The sequence below is a fragment of the Simochromis diagramma genome, unplaced genomic scaffold (assembly GCF_900408965.1).
Source record: "Simochromis diagramma unplaced genomic scaffold, fSimDia1.1 OVJJ01000545.1, whole genome shotgun sequence".
NCBI lineage: Eukaryota > Metazoa > Chordata > Actinopteri > Cichliformes > Cichlidae > Simochromis > Simochromis diagramma.
The window spans coordinates 2,171,241-2,191,099 of NW_024387371.1; the positions used below are offsets into that span (position 1 = coordinate 2,171,241).

At 39.4% G+C, this 19,859-nt stretch overlaps 1 protein-coding gene across 2 annotated transcripts in view; it reads right to left on the reverse strand.

The window, feature by feature from the left end:
• Window positions 1-16,648, reverse strand: part of slc12a5b (solute carrier family 12 member 5b) — a 44,866-nt gene extending 28,218 nt beyond the window's left edge. The window contains exon 1 of one of the 2 annotated variants that reach the window (XM_040008254.1): window positions 16,260-16,648. In XM_040008254.1, the coding sequence (XP_039864188.1) occupies window positions 16,260-16,314 (55 nt within the window). In that variant the 5' untranslated portion in view covers window positions 16,315-16,648. The remainder of the gene's footprint in view (window positions 1-16,259) is intronic. The other variant, XM_040008253.1, reaches the window with a different exon arrangement.
• Window positions 16,649-19,859: the final 3,211 nt, after the last annotated feature.

Sequence of the window (19,859 nt, forward strand, 5' to 3'; positions counted from 1 at the left end):
AGGTTATACACACACAATATGGTAATATTATATTGAAGCACAGTACGTATTACGGTCGCCGTAATGCTCCGACAATTCATCAAGTGTTGTGGCTTGGTAGCTTACCAAAGTTGTACTAAAACTTATTTGACAGATTTTTGAGCACCGTGTATCACGTAAAATCAGTTCGGTAATAACGACGGCCCGCTTGCACGCTCTTGTTGTGCCTTGGTGTGTATCTGACGGGCGAAAGCCAAACCAGTTCCACACCACTTTAGTCGCGCCATTTTGTACAAACCAATTCTGGTTCATCTGTTTCATTCGACGATCCGCTTTCGTCCTTGTCACTACCTGATCCGTACCGGAAACCCGATCGGTACCCCGCATGCGCGAAAGGTGTCTACTTCCGGTCGAAGCATTTTACGATAGTTACAGGTCAGAGTATCTGTTAAGATGTTAAGAATAACAAGTATCTCTTAAAATGTTTCCGATAATGAAATATTTAATATAATGTAGACAAAAACAAAAAAATAAAAAGATAGTGACAGATCGGGACTCCCGATCCTTACTGCGCATGTGCAAAGTCGGACCGTACAAATCGGGTCTACCGATCCGTACCGCGCATGTGCAGGGGTTTTCTTCTTCTTCTGTTCGTTTACAGGGAGTGCAGAATTATTAGGCAAATGAGTATTTTGTCCACATCATCCTCTTCATGCATGTTGTCTTACTCCAAGCTGTATAGGCTCGAAAGCCTACTACCAATTAAGCATATTAGGTGATGTGCATCTCTGTAATGAGAAGGGGTGTGGTCTAATGACATCAACACCCTATATCAGGTGTGCATAATTATTAGGCAACTTCCTTTCCTTTGGCAAAATGGGTCAAAAGAAGGACTTGACGGGCTCAGAAAAGTCAAAAATAGTGAGATATCTTGCAGAGGGATGCAGCAGTCTCAAAATTGCAAAGCTTCTGAAGCGTGATCATCGAACAATCAAGCGTTTCATTCAAAATAGTCAACAGGGTCGCAAGAAGCGTGTGGAAAAACCAAGGTGCAAAATAACTGCCCATGAACTGAGAAAAGTCAAGCGTGCAGCTGCCAAGATGCCACTTGCCACCAGTTTGGCCATATTTCAGAGCTGCAACATCACTGGAGTGCCCAAAAGCACAAGGTGTGCAATACTCAGAGACATGGCCAAGGTAAGAAAGGCTGAAAGACGACCACCACTGAACAAGACACACAAGCTGAAACGTCAAGACTGGGCCAAGAAATATCTCAAGACTGATTTTTCTAAGGTTTTATGGACTGATGAAATGAGAGTGAGTCTTGATGGGCCAGATGGATGGGCCCGTGGCTGGATTGGTAAAGGGCAGAGAGCTCCAGTCCGATTCAGACGCCAGCAAGGTGGAGGTGGAGTACTGGTTTGGGCTGGTATCATCAAAGATGAGCTTGTGGGGCCTTTTCGGGTTGAGGATGGAATCAAGCTCAACTCCCAGTCCTACTGCCAGTTTCTGGAAGACACCTTCTTCAAGCAGTGGTACAGGAAGAAGTCTGCATCCTTCAAGAAAAACATGATTTTCATGCAGGACAATGCTCCATCACACGTGTCCAAGTACTCCACAGCGTGGCTGGCAAGAAAGGGTATAAAAGACGAAAAACTAATGACATGGCCACCTTGTTCACCTGACCTGAACCCCATTGAGAACCTGTGGTCCATCATCAAATGTGAGATTTACAAGGAGGGAAAACAGTACACTTCTCTGAACAGTGTCTGGGAGGCTGTGGTTGCTGCTGCACGCAATGTTGATGGTGAACAGATCAAAACACTGACAGAATCCATGGATGGCAGGCTTTTGAGTGTCCTTTCAAAGAAAGGTGGCTATATTGGTCACTGATTTGTTTTTGTTTTGTTTTTGAATGTCAGAAATGTATATTTGTGAATGTGGAGATGTTATATTGGTTTCACTGGTAAAAATAAATAATTGAAATGGGTATATATTTGTTTTTTGTTAAGTTGCCTAATAATTATGCACAGTAATAGTCACCTGCACACACAGATATCCCCCTAAAATAGCTAAAACTAAAAACAAACTAAAAACTACTTCCAAAAACATTCAGCTTTGATATTAATGAGTTTTTTGGGTTCATTGAGAACATGGTTGTTGTTCAATAATAAAATTATTCCTCAAAAATACAACTTGCCTAATAATTCTGCACTCCCTGTAATGGCAGTTTACTCCCCAGTGTAAGAGGATACCGCCACCTGGTGACTGAGCGAATGAACCCTATTGTAAACTGAATTAGCGTCATTACAAACGTGTGTTGAATTTGATTTAGTGATAGTCGAGTGTGTTTATGCTTGTCTGTGTGGAGAGGGTTGTTGGAATAGTTATGATGATGTCCGCTATCACTGTCAATTGCCAGTAAACACTTCATCTGGCTGCTGAATCTTCACGTGACATATTACAAAGTCTGTATTATTAACTCTGTCATTAGGCACCATTCTTCTTATTTTATGGCGCTGTTGTTCAATCGGGAGACGCTCTCTGTTGAGGAGAAAAGCAAAAATTTGTTGCGGATACGGATTATCCATTGTTTAAATGTCCCGGTAGTCGAAAAGGAGGCAGAGCTGTTGAGAAATGCTAAGAGCTAACTGGGCGCTAACCGTGTCATTCAAATATATTAAATGTCGCAATGTTGGCAAAGAGAGGAAGTGACGTAAGATTTGCGCATGCGGGGTACCGATCGGGTTTCCGGTGCGGATCGGGTAGCGACAGTCCTTCTAATTCTCCATCGCCGCCATGCTTTTTCCGCCATGTGCGTATGAAAACAAAGGCACTGCGCATGCACGTTTTACCCATATTCTATCGCGATATTTCAGTCTCATGCAGAGATGACAGTCAAGACAACTCTTTATGGAAGTTTGGGAATGTTCACAATAACCTTGATATTAAACAGTGATTTAGGAGTCGTGCACTCTGAGATCTCAGATGTTGACTATTCTAAAACTTTAAATTATGCAAAAGAAATGGGTGCAGCTGGCAAATGTCTATAGTTTATGAATGCAAATTAACAAGTAGAATGAGCTTGTGCTTTGCCACACTGAGGGAAAGTATCCTTTCAGAGCACAGAGGGTCACAGAGAGTCGTTATTACGTTAACTGGAGAGGTATGAAAGATTTCCTCTGTCCTTATTACAGGGTTGAAGAATCCCGCTAATGACATTCTGGTTGACTAGAAGGTTGTGAAAGAGGTAAGAGGTGTTGTCCAGGATGTCAAGTGATTTGTTCAACATCTTTTGCTCAGTAACTAACTGGGGCTTCAGGTTAGTCCCTAGCAGCGAGCCAGCCTTCAAAATCAGCGTGTTAAGCTTCCATAGCTACAAAGAAACTTGCACCAGCAGTCTAACAACAGGTGTGAACATTTTACTGTATACATTAAATGATCTAAGCTTCATCGGGAAGTAAAGTATGCTCTGTCTTTTCCTGTAGAGAGGCTCAGTGTTACACTTGTGGTGAACAGCCAGGTATCTGGTGCTCTGCACCTCTACTGGCCCACTGGTTCCCTGTACTTTATCTTCTTCTCACCACTGAAAAAAACAAAAAACTGTAGCATCACCTGAGAATTTAAATCAAAGTTATGCTGGATGTCGCCACTGTACAGGGTAAAGAGAAAAAAATAATTACACAGCCTCCTGAGGGGCCCTGATCACTGCAGACACGCTTCCATTCTGTCCTCCATTCAGATGTTAATGCAACCAATCTATAATCATTGAGGGCAAATGGAGTCAGAATGTTTTCTATAATCCTTCTGCCTACACTTGACACACATATGATTAACTGATAAGAAATAATCTGATCAGAAAGATGATGTTGTTGGAGAGGAAGATGCTTATATTTACAGAGCAGCAAGCAGAGCTGTGATGAAATTTGACCACAGTGTGCAGATGAAAGGCAGTGGGTGGTGCAGATTTGTACCCTTGATGTGACATGGTTATTAAAAAATGAACAGTTTATACCGGCTTTTAAAAGCTTAATAGGACACAGGCTCAAGGGGATTATCCAGCAGCTGCTGAAGGCCAAAGAGAAAAGCAGAAATTAACTTCTGCATGTGAGAGAACTGCACCAATCAGCTGTACTGCAGCCTCACAATTACATGAGACACACACACATTCCTCCATCGTTTTCACCTCGCATGCTATAACCAAGGACTTAAAGCTAATTCCATGAAGTTATTTGTGTCATTTAACTCTGTTTCCTCACCAAGAGCCTCTGTCACTGTGTTGCACATAGAATTAAATTAAATTATTTCTATTAAAAATTGATAATAGTTAAAGGTTAACCTTCCACTGTAATTTTATTTTAAACATCAATGAACTTTTCCCTTCTTCTCCTGTCTTCTCTTGGGTGGGCACGGAATGCCATTTCATATGTACTAAGTGAGACAAGATCATTCGCCGTCTTGCCTCAGTGCTTTTAATTTGTAGTACATTGTCTGGCACACACACATATAATATAACATTCCGCTTTATTTATTTTATTATTTCTTTATTAAAGACTGCTGCCAATTTACTCCAATGGAAGTCAGTGAAATAAGATATTACAGGGACTATCAGGAGGATCTTCAGAGTGTGATTTAAACATGTGAAATGATAAGGTACATGAATTTGGCTTCTCAAAAGCAGCCAGGCATAAAAATGAATGCTTAATTTCCAATACAAGGCAAGTATGGCTCCAGTGTAGTCTGTGGGGCAGACAGCATTGGTTTCATTTCACCTCTTGACTTATATTTTGCCTGGTACAGGTTGTCATGCTTCACTGCATGTAATAACTGTGCATTTACACTTTGTTTGATAAAATATTGGCAAAACTGATAACTTTGCCTCACATCTAAAAGGTTTGAGTGCACTGGCTGGCTGGAGCCTTTCTGTGCAGCGATTGAATGCTCTCCCCATGGCTGTGTGGGATCCCTCATGGTACACTGGCTTCCTCCCACAGTTCAAAGACATGCATGTTAGGTTAACTGGCAATTCTAAAATTCCTGTAGGCGTGAATGTGACGCCTCGGTGAAAGCGAAAGTGTCGGCTCTGCAGATTGGAGACCTATCCAGGGTTTACACCACCTCTCACCACATGATCGTTGGGATAGGTTCCAGCAAATGGATGAGGCAAAACGATGGATGGATAAATGGATGGATGAATCACACAAAGCTTGTTAAGCAGCATAGACACCAAAATAATCATCTGAGCCTATTGTAAGCTTGTATATGCAGTGAGTACTTGAACTCATAAAATCCCTCATGTGTTTACATTAAGCTCAATTGTTTGCTTGGCTTTAAATTCAGAAGCAAGAGTCCCAAGATACATATATGTAAATACACAAACTTCTATCAACTTGTCAACAGATCTTAACACTTTGACAGAAATAAGGGAGGTATAAACAGAACACTCACACCAGCTTGAGAATTTCCAGATGTAAAACTTTTTTGTGTTGAACAAACCAATCTCGTTGCATTTGAAATCCATTTACACATCTCCTCCTCCAACACATACAAGTATAACTCTGCAGCTAATGAGACCACCATGTTCATGTGGTTGTTGACACTTATGTAAGCCACCAGAGATTCGAATATGGTGAGAACGTGCACAGGAATACAGACACTACATGCTAAAGTGTTGTATTATATATGTTGTATAAATCTATCTAGCCAGCCATATACTTGTTGGATCACGATTACTGTGTTTATTAAAGCAAGTTTGCCATTTGGGGAAATGCAATTATTTGCTTTCTTGGTGATATTTTAACTTAACGTAGCACAAAGAGGGAAAAGAGGGAAACAGCATCAATGCTCTGTACAACAGGGAACAAATTCAAACAACAGCACTGTTAACCTGACTTGCCATCTTTGCAAACAATTTAAGTGTAATATCACAACCATGTGCAGGGAGCTTGTTATCTTGTTGCCTTGTAAACAATTGCTTTGAAGATGGGGCCCAGATCTGTGACTTCGTTGCATCAAGACAGCAATCGAACTGGAGTAGGACGGAGTCAGTCTGCTATCAGTTTGCAGTTAAATGGGGTCAAGCTGGCAATTACATACAATCTGTTTGTGATAATATGGCCATTATCTGTGATAAATCAGCAAAAACTGCAAATCTGTCGCTCTCTGCTGCAAATCTTTTGCCATCTGTAAACAAAGAGACTCAAATTTGAGACAGAATTTCAGAACCAAATAGTAACATTGTCCCTGCAAGACAGCAATTTAACTGCAAAAAGTTATAGGTGCTCTGCAGTTTGGCTTTTATATAAGGATATAGCAAATCAGCTGGAAAGCAGAAGGGTTGGAGATGCCACGCAGACGAGTTGCATTAATCGCTCTATACTGACGCAGAGTGATCTTGTTGGGAATCTGTCTGCATTTCTTTGGCAGTCTGTCTGAAAGTGATTGCAGTCAGGCTCCCATTATTTTTAAACAGGTTACATCCCACCAGACGACCTGCGCAATTGCCTTGTCATCAAAAGTGGTAACCACTGATTATTTTTCCAGTCACAAGGAGGTTGGTGTCCCAGTTTTACTTTCTGTCACTGTGCCATTAGTCAACTACCTCCTATAGCTGTCTATTAACTGGTTGTTTTTTTACACTTAGATGTGATGGTGGTATTAATCGCCCCTCGTATTTCTTGAGAGAAACTGTAAAAAAAAAGTGCATTTTGCAAAAGACGGAACTTTTAAGTTTGAGTAAAATTTTCCGATAGTTCTCAAGAAAACAGTTTGGTTTGGTTTTAGGAAGCTAGAACTGCTTCATTAATTCTGGCCATTAAGTCTGGTCATTTTATCCTTTGTGGTAAGTGACTGTGTCCCACCAGTGTGGTATTATTGGGCTGAGCCATGTTGCTGAACAGTCTTAACCCAGTTGAGACATTTAAATAAACAGTTACAGTTTTCATTCTTATAAGAACTGGTTTCTATTTCTTTATCCCAGTTCAGGTCTTTCTACACTTAGGTCACTTCGTCAGGGCAGGCAGTAATGACAACTGTAGCAGAAATAAAATTAACTTTGCTATTGTTTTACGTGTTCGTTTTACATTAATTTTTTGTCTATTAGAAAGGTAGAAAGATGCATGTTTATATAAAGTACTGTCAAAATGTACCCTCTGATTCTCGCTCTGTCTGAGGTTTCCACCTAAGCTGGGTGCCTCATTTGTTACATATCACTCCTCTTCGCAGATCAACACACAGAAGCTGAAAGCGTGACAATGAGAACGCTGAGAAACAAAGGGTGAAAAAAATGATGTAAAGGTAGGTGGGAAAACACACATATGACCTCAGTGGAACAGGCTCTAAAGAAAAGTTTTGCTTAACTGTGCCCTCAGCTTACTAGTTTCAGAGAAAGAAAATCAAAAGCTGAACCAGAAAAGGATGACTCATCTGAACACTCAGCTAGTTTATTCTTCTCGGCAAGGGAACATCAAATGATTCATCCACAACACTTCAGGTTGTATGAAGGTCAATGAGGATGATTTTATCATATTACATGGAGGATGTCTTATTTGTTTCCCTCCCGTTTCTTTATGTCTGTTCACAGGCATAAAACAGGTGTTGATAAATGAGGAGATCTAATGTGTGAGTCAGAGTGCACTTCTGCATAATTTTTTTTTATAACAAATGGAGTTGATAAGTGACAAGAACGAATAATAAAGATGAATAATTCAATCAGATTAAAGAAGAACAGGAAAGTGTTAATGAGGATAATAATCTTACAGTTGCAAGTAGCATCTCAGCCATTAGACTTTGTTCTGGACAAAGTCGAACAAAAAAGAATAGAGTTTAATTTTTATCACACTTGCACTAATATGCAAGTTGTCCAGGTGACGTACAAACGACACTCACTGTGACCTGTAGGCTGACAGAGAAATGCCACAGTGATGTACGAACACCAGAGTGTTACCCCCATATTCAAAATACACAGAAGGTGCAGTTGGTTTCTTTCAGAGATGCAAGGACAACAATCTCTTTTTTTAATGCATACAAGATAGTGAAAGCTCTTTGCCACTGTAAAGAAATACAGGTAATAAACGTAAAATGAGCTGCTGTCCACCCAGCTTTACTTGACATATTGTACCTTACCAAACAAAAGCAGGTGCAACAGGTTTATATAACAAAACAAAGTTATAAGTTCATCAGATAACAGAACAATGATCGCTTCTCTCTTTTACTCATCTCCAAAATTTTCCTAGTAACCACTTCGACTGCTCACTTGTATCAGGGACAAAAACTCTTGATAGCTTTAGCTTCGTCCACTTTTCCTGTGTTAGCTTCTTTAAAATGTCCATGTTCAGCTCAACGACGGGTTTTAAGTGTTTGATTAGTCTTGCTGGTCCACCTGCGGTTTACTTGACAAACTCACAGTGAAAAACGCTGATCATCCGCTGATTCAGATCCCTTGATGGTCAACCAGTGCACCTCCAGTTTGTAGCAATTGTAAGACACATTTCTCACTGGTATCTCATCACATATGCCATACTTTGTTAAGGCCCCCTTGTTGTTACATTTTAAAGTATCGTGTAAGTATCTTATTTGTAAGGCACCCCACCCAACAGCAGATTATTGAATATATAAAATGTAATTAACTTCTAGCAGTTTTTTTTGTCTCAAAACCATTACAACAATATATTGTGATAGAGAGTTTGTGTAAAGGACGTTCTCAGATTCCTCCACAGACAGGGTGATGTGACTGGACTGCTGAGAGCGAGCTGTGAGAAGGAACATGATGGGGAAGAAAGGATTAGACCACTCTGTATTTCATAATCTCCAATCTAAGATGACTTGGTGGGAAAGTTGTTGTAGCTCAGTGGGAGGATTAGAAAAGAGATGTGCCACTATTGCCTCGTCGCTTTCTCCATTTCGGGCACTCTGTTTCTGGATCTCCTACTGTTGACCTCTGAGGTCGTTGTCTCAATAAGCTTCAGTGAGTCAGTGGTTGAAAGTAGGTGTCACTGAGCAGAAGGGCCTAACAATAGTGAAAATATTCTTACGACAACAGAGAACTTTGTCCTTCCAAATGCTTAAAACTAAATGAATCTATCCAGCCACGGGACACTTAAGTGGGGATGTTTCTAGGAAATCAAAATACATAATAAAAAAATTATATTATTGGAAAATCTTAAATAATAATAATATGTCTGTGAAGGTTCTCTAATAATAATAATAATAATAATGTAGAAGACATTGAGAGAGATTTTCAGGCTTAATTGCAGCTTTATATCCTATTGCTGATTTATTCTGTAAAAAAAACACAATTTTGTTGCATAATAGTTTTGCATAGTTGAAAAAAAATTACTTATGCATGTTTTATAGTCAAAATGTAAAGTACCTAGAGCAAACATTTTCATAATCATGCATGTTGTATCATTGCCATAATAATATAATTCATAATAATAATGTAACTTATCTGCGAAATTATCACTAATTGTTTAGTTCCTTTTGTGTTCCCCTCTTGTCCTTCGGTCCTTCCATTGTGTTAGTTACTACCTCACCAGATCTTGTTGTCATGTCCTGACTGTGTCTTGCCCTGTGGTCAGGTAGACCTCTAGAACTGATTTTTGGACTTTTCTGTGCTCCTTTGTTTCTTCTTCTCAGTCACAGAACAGAGCAGGACAGCATGTCAGAAAATCCCCGAGATAGCCTTTCTACCTGTTGCTCACTGTTCAGTGATTTGTAACCACCTTGTTATTACAGCCGCTTTAATCTGCAAAGTTTGACAAGGCACACCAAATGGCGAGATTATTTTCTGTTTATTAAAATGTAAATCAGCTGAGGATGCAGCTGTGAAATTTCAGGGAAGCAGCGACATTAAAATCCTTCATATGGCATTAAGAGGTCAGGTTTATATAATGCAGCACTATGAGATAATACCATGTATACGATTTCATAGCTGCTTGTGTCCACTATAAAGGAGGGGAGAAACAGTGCAAATGTGCCAGGTGACCAGATTGAGTCCATCAGTGCACTGTAGTTTTGTGCAGATATGTAGCTAAGATTCACTCTAATGGAGCAGATCAAAATTACTTATGCCCATCTAAACATAAAAAATCGCTAGTTAACAAAGACTATCACTTATAGACATGACTGATTTGCATTAATCTTAGTGCAGGAGAACAAATATAACACATATCAAAGGAACACAATAACAATTTGGTGCTTGTCTGCCTTCTGAAAGATGCCCACTTACATGCTGATACACAGTTTCAAACAATAAGTCAGAGATGGCTTGGCAGCCCTGTGCCCCTGCTGAGCTCGCCAGACTCCTAGACCACTGAGACTACAGGGGAAATTCAAAAAAGGCTCAGCCGAATGAAAATATAATCTGATGCAATGTAAGCTGCAGCTAACACAGAGCCGATAGTGCCCGGGGTTAACTGTCAGTGGATGAAATCAGACTGATGTTTCACTCTGGTATAAAACTGTTTCAGCAAGTGCTCAAACTATGGTGCTGTGAACTCTCTCAAACAAACCCACACATGCAGAGCCAGTTTATAATATCTTGCTCTGACTGTAAATTGGCATATTTAGCAAAAATGCCAGCGCATACCTTTAAGTACAATCAACCGATTTGTGTCTTGTGTTGTTTGTTGTGTCAGCTGGTAATCAGTCACCTGAGAGAGTGACAGCGGGAGCAGCTCAGAGAAGCAATTTAGTCAGAACGACCACGTTGGAAGTGATAAATGCCAGTAACATGTAATGATTGATATAAGGGCCACCAGCTGGCTGCGAGACCCTTGTTTCAACCCTGGGGGAGTTGGCACCTCATCTAAGTGTTGCAGAAAAGAAGAAGATTTCTAAGATAAGTAAAATGGGGAAAAAAACCAACAATTTCAGCAACATTTAGATGCATTTTTGGCATTCTAGTAAAAGCGCTATACAAATACAGGCCATTTACCATTACCATTTACCATTTTTACACATGAAAAGTCCGACTGACTTTGATGCTGCCCTGATTATTTATTTCAGATGTTTTTTGGGGTTTTTTTTTTTGCAGATACAGCAGTTAGGGCCTTCAAATAATGAATTTTGATGTCATTCTGATGTCATAGAAGTCACCATGAGCTGATATAGACCAACAGTTCTGGTGACAGAGGCAGAGATGATTAGCAGTCTTGCTTTTATGGAAAACTTTAAAATCAATTAAACGGCTTTCAGTTAGCTAAAAACAAAAAGACAGACAAAAAGCATTCAGCTGCAATAACACACACTAAAAAGTGCCAAATAAACACTCACATCTATTCCTCAGAAACTGAACTAAACAGCATGTCTGTAGTTGCTGGTTTTGGTGCATCCATTCAAAGATACAATATGGTGGCTTTACTTAGCTTTGCTTTATTCTTTAAAAGGTTTACAATCTATATTAGTTTTCGTCTATGAGTTTCATGGTAAGATGCTAACCTCTGACCTTCATTTATCTCCTGTGCCGTCTGCTACAGATGATGCAAACAGCACTTTGGTGGCTGTAGCTATAAACCCTGCTGGTGCAGAAAGATTTGACTGGTTTGATAACAATTGCAGTACACACAGAATTTAACGATATGTAAGCGACACAATGATAATATAGTCGTTCTGTCATGTTACGGTTAATGTTGAGAGACAGTTGATGTCTGTTTATATTTGCTTAGACCAGAGGTGTGGACTCGAGTCACATGACTTGGACTCGAGTCAGACTCGAGTCATTAATTTTATGACTTCAGACTTGACTTGAAAAAATGTTCTAAGACTTGTGACTTGACTTGGACTTTTACACCAATGACTTGGGACTTGAATTGGACTTGAACCGGTTTACTTGAAAAGACTTGATATTTCACCCCAAATATAAAATTTAACATGCATATTATATAGAGATTGAAAATGTGATGTCATTCAGGGGTAAAACCGCAAAGGATTCTGGGAACTCGTGGCAAGCGGTACTAGCGCACGCAGGCTTTCAATTGAAATCACAGCGATAAAAAAAAACACAAAAATGTCAAGAAGCTGTTGTATTATTAACTGCAATAGTCGGTCGCATGACAGCCACGGAAAGCCGACGGGTAAAGAGATCGGTTGTTATCGGATTACGTCGTTGAAGAGAAATTGTTCGAGCCATGTTTCCGACGTAACAAAGAGGCGACTGGATTGCAGCCATTCAAAGACCAATATAACGTCCCCAGAACACTACCAGCTCACAGGTTAGTCTGCTCCAAGCATTTACACGAAGGTCAGTGTTTTTTAGTAGTTAACACATCATTTTCATAACATAATTGGTGATATAGGTTACAAGCAAGTCTGGCGCTGAACAGAAATTGTCGCGCTATGCTCCTTTGTTTATTGTGCATAAATAGTGAATTGTCCTGACACAATATTGTGTTTCGCCTCTGTTACTATGGTACATTGACAAAAACATATACTTTTATTCACAGGATAAAACAGTTGTTTTGTATCACTAATTGCCCAGTACGATTACAGCATACAGTATTATTGTCACTGCTACATTTCTGTGATGGGTACCAGAAATTATTTCCACTGCTAATTAATTACCGTTGAGCTTAAAGGTCCTATTAATAAACGGTTAACGAATGTGTATTTATGACGACGATTTGTGAGACTGGTAAACTTATGATACGTACGATGGTCTTTCGTTCTACACGGTGCATTTCAAGGTCCTGCACCCATCCGTCGGTAAACTGTACCTGGGCTTGTTGCAGTGACCGGAAGTTACTATCGTGCCAAACTAGGTATCCCCCACAGAATTTGTTTCCCCTGCGTCGGGAGCACACGCTGGACTGTCCAAATCACGGACAAACAGTATCCCGCATTGTTGATTTTTAGTTTACAAACACTTCTTATAATGACTAACTACTCCTGACATTTTTGAGATCTTAGCTCTTTATACAACGAAGTTATAGTGGGATACAAATAATATCAGGCTGGTCCTGCCACAATTTGTTCCCCCTGTGTAAATCACGGACAAACAGTATCCCACATTGCTGATTTTTCGTTCACAAACACTTCTTATTATGACGCATTTCTCCTGAAACTTTGGAGGATTTAGCTCTTATATAATAAAGTTACAGGAGAATAAAAATAGTTATTAGCCAAAATGTTTATGGTTTATTAAAATAATCCCATCTGATACCCCGTGAGCAATAAATATATAATTTTCTGTTGTAACCCTCAAACTGAATGGTAATGTAATGATACTAATTTTTCACAAAATGAAAACATCAGTACTTCCTGCGTGCTCCCAGCACAGGGGAAACAAATTCTGTCGGGGATACCTACTTTGGCACGACACCGGTCCTACAACCGCATCCAAGAATAACATGCAGCTTATCTCAGAACTGTTGGTGAAAATTATTCTTGGAGCTAGGTTTAATTGAGCTGCATTTTAAAGAGGTGCAATTTCACAATTTGTGTATATTTTCTAAGTTCACTATTTTGTCATGTGTTGAGAAAAACACAGATTTAAAAATTACATGGTCTAATATTTACATTTAGCATATAACTGCAACATGCTTTTTTTCGTTTTTTTTTTTTTTAAAAGACTCGAAAGGACTTGAAATTCAAAATTTCAGACTTGTGACTTGACTCGGACTTTTACACCAGTGACTTGAGACTCGACTCTGACTTCCCTGACATTACTTGAGACTTGACTTGAGACTTGAGGATAAAGACTCGAGACTTGCTTGAGACTTGCAAAACAATGACTTGGTCCCACCTCTGGCTTAGACCTTCTGTGAGTTTTGCCTCGTTACGTAAGTGAATATTTTCAGTCTAATTTTATTTATTATCAGCTATAATTTAAGGAGTAGCCTGCTACATACATGTTAAAGCATCAGTGACAATAAACCTGTCATAACTATAATTCTGAATGGAGCCATATTGAGTTCCTTTAATTTAGATAATTTAATTACATTTACTTTGGAACACATTTACAGGCATTTATTTACATGAAAATTTGAGTGAAACTGAGTTATGAATGCAATTTACATTCGTTACAGGCAGAGCTAAAAGAGGGTTCATCAGTATTGAGCTCAAAATCTACAAATATTTTTGTACAATATAAGAAAATTAAGTATTTTTAAACCTGCAGCAGGATCGATTCATCTAAAAATAGCTTCCTCATCTCACCTCAGCCCCCCTGGTGAGCTTATTGATTAGAACCCATTAATTCTGATTGCCAGTGGTCAGTGTGAGGGCTACAGGGAGCTCATCAATCCATCCACTTGTTCTCACTTTAAACTCGCCACAACTATAATGAGATGGTATTTATTTACTTCCAGGTGTTGTCCTGGCTTGGACAGTCGTTATTGTATATAGTGTGGCTCTATAAAAGTCCAGTGTGCACCCTGAATGCCACCTCATTATTTACCCCTGTGGTGTGATGGTGTCGCTCACATCATGACCTTTAAAAAGCAAAAGGTCACCGTCCCTCTAGTGCACAGGGAGTTAAAATTCTAGCAAAGGCAGGATCTGCTTATTTGTATATATATATATATATATATATATATATATATATATATATATATATATATATATATATATATATATATGGGTTCATGAGTCTTACAAAGAGTTGAGAAAAACAAGCTAGCCATGTCCTTCAAGAATTCACAGATCTGGGGAATATACCTTCACCTTCTAATGTCAAAGTGCATATTTATATAAGTGGAAAGAGAAGGCCTGGATTTGGCATGAATGGGTGGAATGCTGATATAAGCCTTTGCTTTTAAACAGTGAATGATGAATGAATACAGATTAAAACAGATGAAAAGTAACTTTGGACAGTGTACACAGATCTTTGAAGACTAAAGCCATTTTTTGTGTGAAGCAGTTTTCGATATAAAGGATTTTCTTTTTTAGTTATTTTTCCAATGAAGAATATGACATCTACGATATTTTTTTTTTTAATTTGAAAAAAAAAAAATCATTTCCCCCCCTTGTTGTTGTGTTCACCTCTAATTGTGTGGAAAAAATTAAGATTAATCTCAAATCTCATCATAAATATCTTCCCAGGTATCGAAAAACACACATAATAGTATTTGTATAAAACATGTAGCCAGTGAATATGGCTTAGAGATTATCTTGATGCTCAGCTCTTAGAAAATGGAGAAACAAACTGAGTTTACACTCAGTCATAGTGTATAGAGAATAGAAATAAACTGTTCTTGTAATCCAATTTTCTCCCCTAATCTTTTGAAACAACAGGCCTTGAGTGGAGTGCCAAATCAGCCCAGATGAATAAATCAGAATTAAATCCTCATGTGGGTTATTTTCTTCCTATTACACATCAGAGTTGTTGCCTATAATTGTTTAGCAAAACCCATTATGTGACTTTTAAAAGAACAAGTATATTTAAGACAAAGACTCTGAATAGGGCCATACCAAATTAAATTAACAGAATTCATAAAAATAAGGAGCCACAGTGATATTGCTCTGTATAAATGACAGGTGTCAATTAATGTCCAAAAATGGGGAAAAATACCAACTGTGACCAGTGGTCAGCATTCTTCTAGTGTTTGTACCGGTAACATAATTTTTAAAAAAATGAAATGAATCATTTCAGCAAATATAAAATGTTAAAATAAAAACCCAGTCTGCATTTAAACACAGAGCCATACACTTGCAAGCTTATGAAAGGCTGACATTGCCCCCTGGGTAAGATGTTCCTGATGGGAAAAGACATGAATGAGTTTGAGAAAGAAAGGCTGTTTTTTCTGGCTGCACTCAAGTCTTCTGGGAACATATTTTTTGTAGAACCTTTTGTATAAATCTACAGTTGCAGGATGAATTGGACCACATTTGAGTCACATATATCACTGAGCTTCTGACTAAACCAGCCTTTTTATTTTTTTTTCGAAAAGCAGCAGCCAATCAGCTAAAAAGAAGCAAATTTCTGAACTATTTAAGCAGATGAAGGTTTACATATGAAATTCAGGAGGTGAAACGCATCAGAGCAAAGTGAAGGTGTAGCAGACTGATCTGAGACACCTCCACTTGGACTTAATTTAGTCCTATTCAGACATTTAACCTAAAAATAAACCAGTTACTATCTGAAAGGTCTCATGCAAATACAATAAATGACTCAGATTTATACGTTTCTGCATTGACATCATTTTGTTTCTCTAACTTTCATTAACTGACACGTGCGCGTTCCCTTCCAGCACCCATGCTGAGACTGATGCACCGAGGTCCACGCACTCACACACACATACACACTCCCTTCTTATCACTCGGCAGCAGGTTTCGTCACTCACCCTGGCTGTTGGGTCCCCCCTCTCCCTCCTCGCAGTCCGTCATGTTGTTTAGCATCCTCTGTCCTTTTCAGGCTGAGCGCACTGAGCGGCACCGCTCTTGAGCTTGTTGCTGAGTAAAAAGCTCTGGGTGGGCAGCAGCCAAAGACAAGTTGCGCTTTACTCGTGCGTCTCGCAGCTCCTGTCCTCCTGCCTCTGGCTGCACGACAGAAAGGAAAGCTGTGTATGTGTATTCTTTTAACTTGCGTGACTTCCTCTGTCTCTCTTTGGGAAGAGGATAGAGAGACTGAGAGCGGCTGCAGGGTAGAACTGATGATAGTGCTCGGTGTCACTCACATGCACGCTCTCTCTGTCTCTGCACACCACTCACCCCCCCAGTCAGTTTAAGCCTGATGAATACATTCATCATGTATTCAGAAGGTATTATCCTTCTCTCCCTCCCTCCCTTTTCTCTCCCTCACCCACAGTCATCATCATCCATCTCATCATGAGAGAGACGGACGGAGAGGGATTGAGAGACAGAGAGGATGCACATCAGATGACAAAGTATTGCCTCCTGAGATTAAGCATTGCTTTTGATGTTCTTTTTAGACAGAAGTCGAGATTGCATTACTGTCTGTTAGTTGCTCTTTTGTTACAGTTCCCCTTGCAACGTTTTGAAATATTTACCTATGTGGTCGTAGCCCATTATTTGTATGGGAGCTACAGGCTGCACTTGCATATCTCTAAACTTAAATCTGTTTCCACACAGGCTGAACTGTCCTAGGGTGCCAAAAGACTTTTTGTCTCCTAGAAAACTGTGGACGATATACTATTGCAAAGGTTTTTCTATATATTTTGTCCTGCTGAAAATGGTCTAAGGAAATGTATGGGTAGTAATGAAAACACCCTCTTTTAAGAGGTTTATCTACTTATGTTTTAACCGCTAATAGACCATTTATGTCAATTATATTTAAATGTATTCCAACTTTACCAAGTCGGGGCCCTTCTGGTTAGGAATCACATTTCAGTTTGCTATTATCATGCCCCTGTGGTCACTCCATGTTTCAGCGAAATGACAATTTTTTGAGGAATGCAAAATAACACGGCCGCAGACAGAAATATTTAAGAATAGAACGGCTTGGTTGTGGCAGAGGAGGAAAAAAGGATGACAGCTAATCAAGAAAATATACAGATGATAAAGTGAGTAATGTAAAGAATCACTGTGAAAATGAGGCAATTAAGGAAGACACTAACAAAAAAATGCATGATGTTGATGGTTAAAAGTAAAAAAGAAAACCCAAATCTGTGGCTTCATTGATGATATATTCTAATCTGAACTGTGTATAATATTCTGTACTGAAATTTAGAGAGCATCACTGATCCACACCACCTCCCTGGCATGGCGAAAAACACAACTGGCATTTAATGGATGAAATGAAGAGAGAAAGGCTTTTTTTTTTTAAAGTACTCTTGACATTATGTCACTGTGAACTGTGTGTCCAACTCTGGTAAGATGATCTCTGAGGTTTGGCAGATGTTCACAGAGACTTGATCCTGACAACAGTATCCAGAAAACAGCTACACATTACATCATGTTCACTCTGGCTCATCTGATATTTAAATGAAAAAAAAAAAATCAAACTCCACATGACTAAAAGATGAGAAAAAGAAAATTTGAATGTTGGAAAAATCAAGTGGTGAAGTGAATAATAATGTTGCAAGCATGAGAGAGAGCGTGCTTAAAACACATGGGGTTATATTAGATTATAACCACAGAAATGATAAAAGATGGATGAAACTTTCATGTCTAAAAAGTGAAACCAACATGAAAGTGCGTTGGACTTGCAGCCATCAGCAGTTGAAACTGCTGATTGCAATAAATGATCATATAGAAGTCTATGGAAAAAAAGCCCTCTGCTCTGTAAACACTTAGGCCTCAGTCACACAGGTCTTCTGGTCGCTAAGGAAAGACGTGGATCCCAGTCGGTGACTCGTTGCTGAAGGTTGCTGACTGTTGCCAGATGAAATCCTTTGCAAAACCATCTTTATGATCCCTTTTTGCTACTAACAGATTGTCACAGGCACATTTTCAGAGAAGACACCAACTTGTCTAATCTTAATCTGTGGTAGTAAAACCTCAAAAAGGGTGCTGCACACTGGAGACATTTACCTTCAGAGTAAAAGCTGTGCCTCACTGCTGCAACAAACATATTTCAAAAGGTGCAAGTTTTACTTTGAAGGTGAACATTCTCCAGACAAGTTGGCCATTCAAGCTACGGGTGTCCAAAGCAGTCTGCTAGAGGCCAAAGCACTTGCAAGAAGGTATTTGGTGCAGTGCTCGTTTCATGAATGCATTTAGAGAATTTGACCAGACATTGCTGTGTCTGTCAGACATGTCACGCAGTCTTCTTCTTAGAAAAAAGTCGACAATTGGACCAGGATGGTGACAACGACAACACTCAACTTGAAGATTCAGAACAGGACTTTACAATCCAAAGGGGTTGAAGCAGTAGAAAGCCCAATGGCTCACAGTAGTTACATCTTTTGTGTCTTTTGTATATACATGTTTTATACTGTCTATTTATGCAATAGATTTGCATAACATATTTGTGCAAAAGCATTTCAGAAAGGGGAGGGGGATAAATAAATGGTGCACTCAAACTGTGACAGCCCAGTCTGATCTCCAGTGGTTTTATGATGTCACTCCTGCTGTGCGTACTGAGAGAACAAAGCCACTCCCATCAGTAATGCAGTAAACAGTAAAACTTTCAATCAGAGATGGCAGTGAAACATCCTGGATTAAGTTACACTTTGAGCAACAAAGTAGAGTTTAGGTCCAATATTTACTTTTCTTTAAACTCTGTTTTGGTCTCCATTGGGGTTTAAGATGATATTCGTTTTTTTCTTAGCCGTTAAATGCGTCGCTGTATTCATTAACCGCGCCTGTCTGCTGTTTGGTGCCAGGCCCTGTGAGAGTAACTGGTGTTCAGAGTGTTTTTCGTGTGGTTCTTTGAAAATGGACGCCTGCTGTGGCTGAAAATGATCAGATGAAAGCTGTGAAAATGAATCAAAGCAGTAAAGTTGTGGGGTGTAAAACCCAAGCCAAAAAAAGGCTTCTATGGAAATCATGGGAACTGCAAAGTTAGGTGATACTTTTTGTGGGTTTGTCACCTTTTGGTAGCCAGTAGGTAATTTAAACAATATTTCTTATAAAATGTTTAATCTTTAATTACATTTCAAGTACAGGCATCATTCTTGAGGCATCGTACTTTGCACTTCCTGTTTTATACCGTAAATAAATACAAATTGTGCGTGTGACCTGTCCCACCGTTCCCCTGACTTGTCAGTAAGAGTGGGCTGTTGGCTAGGCTTTGACTGGCAGAGAGCCTGAGAGCCATCTTCATCTGGGCCAAGCGGCTTTAGCTCTTAACCCACGGGCAGCTCTCTCCCCTCCCGTCCCTCTGCCTGCTGCTGCTGCTGCTTCACATGTGGCTCTGGATACTAGAGCTCACCAACTGTTTCACACCTATGTTGATGTGCAAAAACATGCAAGCACATTCAATTTAAACGTATGTTTTCTACAAAGAAAGTATGCACGCACACTCTCACACAAACATACAA